Source organism: Penaeus vannamei, chromosome 7, assembly GCF_042767895.1.
Source record: "Penaeus vannamei isolate JL-2024 chromosome 7, ASM4276789v1, whole genome shotgun sequence".
Lineage (NCBI taxonomy): Eukaryota > Metazoa > Arthropoda > Malacostraca > Decapoda > Penaeidae > Penaeus > Penaeus vannamei.
Genome location: NC_091555.1, coordinates 48,301,012 through 48,311,105, shown reverse-complemented (window position 1 = coordinate 48,311,105; position 10,094 = coordinate 48,301,012). Strand labels below are relative to the sequence as shown.

The 10,094-nt window shown below is 52.0% G+C and overlaps 2 protein-coding genes across 2 annotated transcripts in view; one reads left to right on the top strand and one right to left on the bottom strand.

Moving 5' to 3' along the window:
- Positions 1 to 1,062, top strand: part of LOC138862203 (uncharacterized) — a 3,334-nt gene extending 2,272 nt beyond the window's left edge. The window contains exon 3 of the mRNA XM_070123395.1: positions 1,051 to 1,062. Coding sequence (XP_069979496.1) covers positions 1,051 to 1,062 — 12 coding nt within the window. The remainder of the gene's footprint in view (positions 1 to 1,050) is intronic.
- Positions 1,063 to 1,691: 629 nt separating this feature from the next.
- On the bottom strand, positions 1,692 to 9,081 carry LOC138862202 (uncharacterized). The gene is made up of 2 exons (XM_070123393.1): positions 9,035 to 9,081; positions 1,692 to 2,127 (listed from the first exon to the last, which is right to left on the bottom strand). The coding sequence occupies exons 1-2, from the start codon at positions 9,079 to 9,081 to the stop codon at positions 1,692 to 1,694; spliced, it is 483 nt and encodes a 160-aa protein (XP_069979494.1).
- Between the last annotated feature and the right edge of the window lie 1,013 nt (positions 9,082 to 10,094).

Here is a 10,094-nt window from a genome sequence, read left to right as displayed (position 1 = left end):
GGTCGTGTAGGCAACAGGAGGGGGCAGGGGATGGGGGAGGGGGGTCATGTAGGCAACAGGAGGAGGGGGGAGGAGGGGAGGGGAGGGGCGGGTCGTGTAGGCAATAGGATGGGGGGAGGGGAGGGAAGGGGGATCGTGTAGGCAACAGGAGGGGGGGGAGGGGAGGGGAGGGGAGGGGGGATCGTGTAGGCAACAGGGGGGGAGGGGAGGGAAGGGGGGGGTCATGTAGGCAACAGGAAGGGGGGAGAGGGGAGGGGCGGGTCATGTAGGCAGCAGGAGGGAGGGGGCAGGGGAGAGAGGGGTCGTGTAAGCAACAGGAGGAGGGGGAGGGAAGGGGGGGGGGGTCATGTAGGCAACGGGAGGGGGGGAGGGTGGGGGGTCATAGAGGCAACAGGAGGGGGGGAAGGGAGGGAAGGGGGGGTCATGTAGGCAACAGGAGGAGGGGGGAAGAGGAGGGAGGGGTTCATGGAGGCAACGGGATCTCTTTATCGTTTAAGAGGATCCTGTTTCTCCAGAGCCGTTGTAGCGGGTTCAGCGGACGGAAACCGAGGGGCTTGTCGGCTGGGGAGGTGGGGGAGGGGTGGGGATGGGTGGGTGGGAGGGTTAATTTGGGGTTTTCTTCTTTTTGTTGTTGTTTTTGTTTGTTGGTGTTTTTCTTTCTTCTGTTTCTCTCTCTCTCTCTCTCTCTCTCTCTTTCCTTCCCTCCCTCCCTCCCTCCTTCTCCCCCTCCCTCCCCTTCTTTCTCCCTCCCTCCCACTCTCTCCCCTCTCTCCTCTGAGGCAATAAAAACGGAACCCAAACCCACGCACACCACAAAAAAAGTTAAAATAGAAATAAAATAAATAATAATAACAATAAAAAAGAAAGAAAGAAGAAGGAGAAGACGAATAATAATAATAATAATAATAATAATAATAAGAAGAAGAAGAAGAAGGAGAAGAAGAAGAAGGAGAAGACGAATAAGAAGAAGGAGAAGAAGAAGGAGAAGACGAAGAAGAAAAAGAAGAAAAAAAAAGCAAATTCCTAAGCCCAATCCAAGCCACCCAACAGGAGCCACGATAAACTCACCTCCACGCCGCCTCCTTATCAGCCCCCTTATCTCTTCGTGATCAGCTCTCTCACCTGTCGGCGCGGGTAACAAGGCAATCAGGGGGTCGTCACTTCAGCTTCAGGTTTGAAGTGACGCGACATCTCTCTCTCACGTCAGCTCGCCTCCACCGCCTGGGAGAGGATGTGGTTTCCCGGATGTGGTTCCTGGAGGCGATTCCCGGATGTGGTTTCTCGGAGGTGTTTCCCGGATGTGGTTTCTCGGAGGCGATTCCCCGGATGTGGTTTCCCGGATGTGGTTTCCCGGATGTGGTTCCTGGAGGCGATTCCCGGATGTGGTTTCTCGGATGTGGGGTCGTCACTTCAGCTTCAGGTTTGAAGTGACGCGACATCTCTCTCTCACGTCAGCTCGCCTCCACCGCCTGGGAGAGGATGTGGTTTCCCGGATGTGGTTCCTGGAGGCGATTCCCGGATGTGGTTTCTCGGAGGTGTTTCCCGGATGTGGTTTCTCGGAGGCGATTCCCCGGATGTGGTTTCCCGGATGTGGTTTCCCGGATGTGTGGTTCCTGGAGGCGATTCCCGGATGTGGGGTCGTCACTTGAGCTTCAGGTTTGAAGTGACGCGACATCTCTCTCTCACGTCAGCTAGCCTCCAGCGCCTGGGAGAGGATGTGGTTTCCCGGATGTGGTTTCCCGGATGTGGTTTCCCGGATGTGGTTTCTCGGAGGCGATTCCCGGATGTGATTCCTGGAGGTGGTTTCCCGGATGTGGTTTCCCGGATGTGGTTTCCCGGATGTGGTTTCTCGGAGGCGATTCCCGGATGTGGTTTCCCGGATGTGATTTCTCGGATTTGGTTTCCCGGATGTGGTTTCCCGGATGTGGTTTCTCGGATTTGGTTTCCCGGGTGTGGTTTCCCGGATGTGGTTTCCCGGATGTGGTTTCTCGGATTTGGTTTCCCGGGTGTGGTTTCCCGGATGTGGTTTCCCGGATGTGGTTTCTCGGATTTGGTTTCCCGGGTGTGGTTTCCCGGATGTGGTTTCCCGGATGTGGTTTCCCGGGTGTGGTTTCCCGGATGTGGTTCCTGGAGGCGATTCCCGGATGTGGTTTCCCGGATGTGGTTCCCCGGATGTGGTTTCCCGGATGTGGTTTCCCGGATGTGGTTTCCCGGATGTGGTTTCCCGGATGTGGTTTCCCGGATGTGGTTTCCCGGATGTGGTTTCCCGGATGTGGTTTCCCGGATGTGGTTTCCCGGATGTGGTTTCCCGGATGTGGTTCCCCGGATGTGGTTTCCCGGATGTGGTTTCCCGGATGTGGTTTCCCGGATGTGGTTTCCCGGATGTGGTTTCCCGGATGTGGTTTCCCGGATGTGGTTTCCCGGATGTGGTTTCCCTGATGTGGTTTCCCGGATGTGGTTTCCCGGATGTGGTTACTGGAGGCGATTCCCGGATGTGGTTTCCCGGATGTGGTTTCTCGGATGTGGTTTCCCGGATGTGGTTTCCCGGATGTGGTTTCCCGGATGTGGTTCCTGGAGGCGATTCCCGGATGTGGTTTCCCGGATGTGGTTTCCCGGATGTGGTTTCCCGGATGTGGTTTCCCGGATGTGGTTTCCCGGATGTGGTTTCCCGGATGTGGTTTCCCGGGTGTGGTTTCCCGGATGTGGTTTCCCGGATGTGGTTTCCCGGGTGTGGTTTCCCGGATGTGGTTCCTGGAGGCGATTCCCGGATGTGGTTTCCCGGATGTGGTTTCCCGGTTGTGGTTTCCCGGATGTGGTTTCCCGGTTGTGGTTTCCCGGTTGTGGTTCCCCGGATGTGGTTCCTGGAGGCGATTCCCGGATGTGGTTTCCCGGATGTGGTTCCTGGAGGCGATTCCCGGATGTGGTTTCCCGGATGTGGTTCCCCGGATGTGGTTTCCCGGATGTGGTTTCCCGGATGTGGTTTCCCGGATGTGGTTTCCCGGGTGTGGTTTCCCGGATGTGGTTTCCCGGATGTGGTTCCTGGAGGCGATTCCCGGATGTGGTTTCCCGGATGTGGTTTCCCGGATGTGGTTCCTGGAGGCGATTCCCGGATGTGGTTTCCCGGATGTGGTTCCTGGAGGCGATTCCCGGATGTGGTTTCCCGGATGTGGTTTCCCGGATGTGGTTTCCCGGATGTGGTTCCCCGGATGTGGTTTCTCGGATGTGGTTTCCCGGATGTGGTTTCCCGGATGTGGTTCCTGGAGGCGATTCCCGGATGTGGTTTCCCGGATGTGGTTTCCCGGATGTGGTTTCCCGGGTGTGGTTTCCCGGATGTGGTTTCCCGGATGTGGTTTCCCGGATGTGGTTTCTCGGATGTGGTTTCCCGGATGTGGTTTCCCGGGTGTGGTTTCCCGGATGTGGTTCCTGGAGGCGATTCCCGGATGTGGTTTCCCGGATGTGGTTCCCCGGATGTGGTTTCCCGGATGTGGTTTCCCGGATGTGGTTTCCCGGATGTGGTTTCCCGGATGTGGTTCCTGGAGGCGATTCCCGGATGTGGTTTCCCGGATGTGGTTTCCCGGGTGTGGTTTCCCGGATGTGGTTCCTGGAGGCGATTCCCGGATGTGGTTTCCCGGATGTGGTTTCCCGGATGTGGTTTCCCGGATGTGGTTTCCCGGATGTGGTTTCCCGGATGTGGTTTCCCGGATGTGGTTTCCCGGATGTGGTTTCTCGGATGTGGTTTCCCGGATGTGGTTCCTGGAGGCGATTCCCGGATGTGGTTTCCCGGATGTGGTTTCTCGGATGTGGTTTCCCGGGTGTGGTTTCCCGGATGTGGTTCCTGGAGGCGATTCCCGGATGTGGTTTCCCGGATGTGGTTTCTCGGATGTGGTTTCCCGGATGTGGTTCCTGGAGGCGATTCCCGGATGTGGTTTCCCGGATGTGGTTTCTCGGATGTGGTTTCCCGGATGTGGTTCCTGGAGGCGATTCCCGGATGTGGTTTCCCGGATGTGGTTTCCCGGATGTGGTTTCCCGGATGTGGTTTCCCGGATGTGGTTTCCCGGATGTGGTTCCTGGAGGCGATTCCCGGATGTGGTTCCCCGGATGTGGTTTCCCGGATGTGGTTTCCCGGATGTGGTTCCCCGGATGTGGTTTCTCGGATGTGGTTTCCCGGATGTGGTTTCCCGGATGTGGTTCCTGGAGGCGATTCCCGGATGTGGTTTCCCGGATGTGGTTTCCCGGATGTGGTTTCCCGGGTGTGGTTTCCCGGATGTGGTTTCCCGGATGTGGTTTCCCGGATGTGGTTTCTCGGATGTGGTTTCCCGGATGTGGTTTCCCGGGTGTGGTTTCCCGGATGTGGTTCCTGGAGGCGATTCCCGGATGTGGTTTCCCGGATGTGGTTTCCCGGATGTGGTTTCCCGGATGTGGTTTCCCGGATGTGGTTTCCCGGATGTGGTTTCCCGGATGTGGTTTCCCGGATGTGGTTTCTCGGATGTGGTTTCCCGGATGTGGTTCCTGGAGGCGATTCCCGGATGTGGTTTCCCGGATGTGGTTTCTCGGATGTGGTTTCCCGGGTGTGGTTTCCCGGATGTGGTTCCTGGAGGCGATTCCCGGATGTGGTTTCCCGGATGTGGTTTCCCGGGTGTGGTTTCCCGGATGTGGTTCCTGGAGGCGATTCCCGGATGTGGTTTCCCGGATGTGGTTTCCCGGGTGTGGTTTCCCGGATGTGGTTCCTGGAGGCGATTCCCGGATGTGGTTTCCCGGATGTGGTTTCCCGGATGTGGTTTCCCGGATGTGGTTTCCCGGATGTGGTTTCCCGGATGTGGTTTCCCGGATGTGGTTTCCCGGATGTGGTTTCTCGGATGTGGTTTCCCGGATGTGGTTCCTGGAGGCGATTCCCGGATGTGGTTTCCCGGATGTGGTTTCTCGGATGTGGTTTCCCGGGTGTGGTTTCCCGGATGTGGTTCCTGGAGGCGATTCCCGGATGTGGTTTCTCGGATGTGGTTTCCCGGATGTGGTTTCTCGGATGTGGTTTCCCGGGTGTGGTTTCCCGGATGTGGTTCCTGGAGGCGATTCCCGGATGTGGTTTCTCGGATGTGGTTTCCCGGATGTGGTTTCTCGGATGTGGTTTCCCGGGTGTGGTTTCCCGGATGTGGTTCCTGGAGGCGATTCCCGGATGTGGTTTCTCGGATGTGGTTTCCCGGATGTGGTTTCCCGGATGTGGTTTCCCGGGTGTGGTTTCCCGGATGTGGTTCCTGGAGGCGATTCCCGGATGTGGTTTCCCGGATGTGGTTTCCCGGATGTGGTTTCCCGGATGTGGTTTCCCGGATGTGGTTTCCCGGATGTGGTTTCCCGGATGTGGTTTCCCGGATGTGGTTTCCCGGGTGTGGTTTCCCGGATGTGGTTCCTGGAGGCGATTCCCGGATGTGGTTTCCCGGATGTGGTTTCCCGGATGTGGTTTCCCGGGTGTGGTTTCCCGGATGTGGTTCCTGGAGGCGATTCCCGGATGTGGTTTCCCGGATGTGGTTTCCCGGATGTGGTTTCCCGGATGTGGTTTCCCGGATGTGGTTTCCCGGATGTGGTTTCTCGGATGTGGTTTCCCGGATGTGGTTCCTGGAGGCGATTCCCGGATGTGGTTTCCCGGATGTGGTTCCCCGGATGTGGTTTCTCGGATGTGGTTTCCCGGGTGTGGTTTCCCGGATGTGGTTTCTCGGATGTGGTTTCCCGGATGTGGTTCCTGGAGGCGATTCCCGGATGTGGTTTCCCGGATGTGGTTTCCCGGATGTGGTTTCCCGGATGTGGTTCCCCGGATGTGGTTTCTCGGATGTGGTTTCCCGGATGTGGTTTCCCGGATGTGGTTTCCCGGATGTGGTTCCTGGAGGCGATTCCCGGATGTGGTTTCCCGGATGTGGTTTCCCGGATGTGGTTTCCCGGATGTGGTTTCCCGGATGTGGTTTCCCGGATGTGGTTTCCCGGGTGTGGTTTCCCGGATGTGGTTTCTCGGATGTGGTTTCCCGGATGTGGTTTCCCGGATGTGGTTTCTCGGATGTGGTTCCCCGGATGTGGTTTCCCGGATGTGGTTTCTCGGATGTGGTTTCCCGGATGTGGTTCCCCGGATGTGGTTTCTCGGATGTGGTTTCCCGGATGTGGTTTCCCGGATGTGGTTCCCCGGATGTGGTTTCTCGGATGTGGTTTCCCGGATGTGGTTTCCCGGATGTGGTTCCTGGAGGCGATTCCCGGATGTGGTTTCCCGGATGTGGTTTCTCGGATGTGGTTCCCCGGATGTGGTTTCCCGGATGTGGTTTCCCGGATGTGGTTTCCCGGATGTGGTTCCCCGGATGTGGTTTCTCGGATGTGGTTTCCCGGATGTGGTTTCCCGGATGTGGTTCCTGGAGGCGATTCCCGGATGTGGTTTCCCGGATGTGGTTTCCCGGATGTGGTTTCCCGGATGTGGTTTCCCGGATGTGGTTTCCCGGATGTGGTTTCCCGGATGTGGTTTCCCGGGTGTGGTTTCCCGGATGTGGTTCCTGGAGGCGATTCCCGGATGTGGTTTCCCGGATGTGGTTTCCCGGATGTGGTTTCCCGGATGTGGTTCCCCGGATGTGGTTTCTCGGATGTGGTTTCCCGGATGTGGTTTCCCGGATGTGGTTCCTGGAGGCGATTCCCGGATGTGGTTTCCCGGATGTGGTTTCCCGGATGTGGTTTCCCGGATGTGGTTTCCCGGATGTGGTTCCCCGGATGTGGTTTCCCGGATGTGGTTTCCCGGGTGTGGTTCCTGGAGGCGATTCCCGGATGTGGTTTCCCTGATGTGGTTTCCCGGGTGTGGTTTCCCGGATGTGGTTTCCCGGATGTGGTTCCTGGAGGCGATTCCCGGATGTGGTTTCCCGGATGTGGTTTCCCGGATGTGGTTCCTGGAGGCGATTCCCGGATGTGGTTTCCCGGGTGTGGTTTCCCGGATGTGGTTTCCCGGATGTGGTTCCTGGAGGCGATTCCCGGATGTGGTTTCCCGGATGTGGTTTCCCGGATGTGGTTTCCCGGATGTGGTTCCTGGAGGCGATTCCCGGATGTGGTTTCCCTGATGTGGTTTCCCGGATGTGGTTTCCCGGATGTGGTTCCTGGAGGCGATTCCCGGATGTGGTTTCCCGGGTGTGGTTTCCCGGATGTGGTTTCCCGGATGTGGTTCCTGGAGGCGATTCCCGGATGTGGTTTCCCGGATGTGGTTTCCCGGATGTGGTTTCCCGGATGTGGTTCCTGGAGGCGATTCCCGGATGTGGTTTCCCTGATGTGGTTTCCCGGATGTGGTTTCCCGGGTGTGGTTCCTGGAGGCGATTCCCGGATGTGGTTTCCCTGATGTGGTTTCCCGGATGTGGTTTCCCGGATGTGGTTCCTGGAGGCGATTCCCGGATGTGGTTCCCCGGATGTGGTTTCCCGGATGTGGTTTCCCGGATGTGGTTTCCCGGATGTGGTTCCCCGGATGTGGTTTCCCGGATGTGGTTTCCCGGATGTGGTTCCCCGGATGTGGTTTCCCGGATGTGGTTTCCCGGATGTGGTTTCCCGGATGTGGTTTCCCGGATGTGGTTTCTCGGATGTGGTTTCCCGGATGTGGTTTCCCGGATGTGGTTCCCCGGATGTGGTTTCCCGGATGTGGTTTCTCGGATGTGGTTTCCCGGATGTGGTTTCCCGGATGTGGTTTCCCGGATGTGGTTCCTGGAGGCGATTCCCGGATGTGATTCCCGGATGTGGTTTCCCGGATGTGGTTTCTCGGATGTGGTTTCCCGGATGTGGTTTCCCGGATGTGGTTTCCCGGATGTGGTTTCCCGGATGTGGTTTCCCGGATGTGGTTTCCCGGATGTGGTTTCCCGGATGTGGTTTCCCGGATGTGGTTTCCCGGGTGTGGTTTCCCGGATGTGGTTCCTGGAGGCGATTCCCGGATGTGGTTTCCCGGATGTGGTTTCCCGGATGTGGTTCCTGGAGGCGATTCCCGGATGTGGTTTCCCGGATGTGGTTTCCCGGGTGTGGTTTCCCGGATGTGATTCCCGGATGTGGTTTCCCGGATGTGGTTTCCCGGATGTGGTTTCTCGGATGTGGTTTCCCGGATGTGGTTTCCCGGGTGTGGTTTCCCGGATGTGATTCCCGGATGTGGTTTCCCGGATGTGGTTTCCCGGATGTGGTTTCTCGGATGTGGTTTCCCGGATGTGGTTCCCAGAGGCCACGAGCAGGAATCTCTTAGGGTCTCCATTTTCTTTTTTTTCTTTCTTTCTTTCTTTCTTTTTTTCATTCGTGTTTATTTGTTTGTGTGATAAAAATAACTGATCAATATGGGAGTTATATCTGAGTATTAAGAGCCATGTAGGTGTCGACCTGTCTTTACCTCCCCATGTATGTACGTATGTGTATGTACGTATATACAGTGCTTGCGTACGTGTGTGTGTGTCTATATTTGTGTCTATCCATTTATCTGCCAACCATTGAGAAAAATACAAACAAACATTGAGAAAAATAATACTAATATTCAAATACGGGAGACAGCTGAGAGAACGAAGAACAAGAAGAACACCGATATTTGGCTGATAAGCGATCGGATGAGTTTTAAAAAAATAAAACCCAGAACTTTAATTAGATTATATATAATGTTCCTCAAGTCGAACACAAACCGAACAGACGAAGAAAAACACTTAGAACAGACAAGAGGTTGGTGTGTCTGAGGTAGGGAAAGGCCAGATCAGTAGCAACTCGAGGAGGTCATGGCTTCTGATTCTATTTTTGTGGAAAAAGCACATGCGGGTTTATTTCTATGACGTCATAAAAGGCACGTGGGGTTTATTTCTATGACGTCATAAAAGGCACATGGGGTTTATTTCTATGACGTCATAAAAGGCACATGGGGTTTATTTCTATGACGTCACAAAAGTTGCGAATAATTTGTGAATAGAGTCGATCATTTCGGTCTCTTCAATTTCCCCCAAAAGGATGGAAAATAATGATGTTAATGGTTATATTTCCATTAAACAATCCTCAAAATAGACGCCATGACACCTACCTCCTGGAGTTGCTCCTGATCCAGCCTTTCCCGTCTAAAGGTGACATATTTCGTATATTATATATATTATTGACATATATTATTGACATATATTATTGACATATATTATTGACATATATTATTGACATATATTATTGACATATATTATTGACATATATTATTGACATATATCATTGACATATATTATTGACATATTATTGACATATATTATTGACATATATTATTGACATATATCATTGACATATATTATTGACATACATTATTGACATATATTATTGACATATATCATTGACATATATTATTGACATATATTATTGACATATATTATTGACATATATTATTGACATATATTATTGACATATATTATTGACATATATTATTGACATATATTATTGACATATATCATTGACATATATTATTGACATATATTATTGACATATATTATTGACATAAATTATTGACATATATTATTGACATATATCATTGACATATATTATTGACATATATTATTGACATATATTATTGACATATATTATTGACATATATTATTGACATATATTATTGACATATATCATTGACATATATTATTGACATATATTATTGACATATATTATTGACATATATTATTGACATATATTATTGACATATATTATTGACATATATTATTGACATATATTATTGACATATATTATTGACATATATCATTGACATATATTATTGACATATATCATTGACATATATTATTGACATATATTATTGACATATATCATTGACATATATTATTGACATATATTATTGACATATATTATTGACATATATTATTGACATATATCATTGACATATATTATTGACATATATCATTGACATATATTATTGACATATATTATTGACATATATTATTGACATATATCATTGACATATATTATTGACATATATCATTGACATATATTATTGACATATATTATTGACATATATTATTGACATATATTATTGACATATATCATTGACATATATTATTGACATATATGAGGCACATTTCGCTCCGTTCCTCCGATCCACC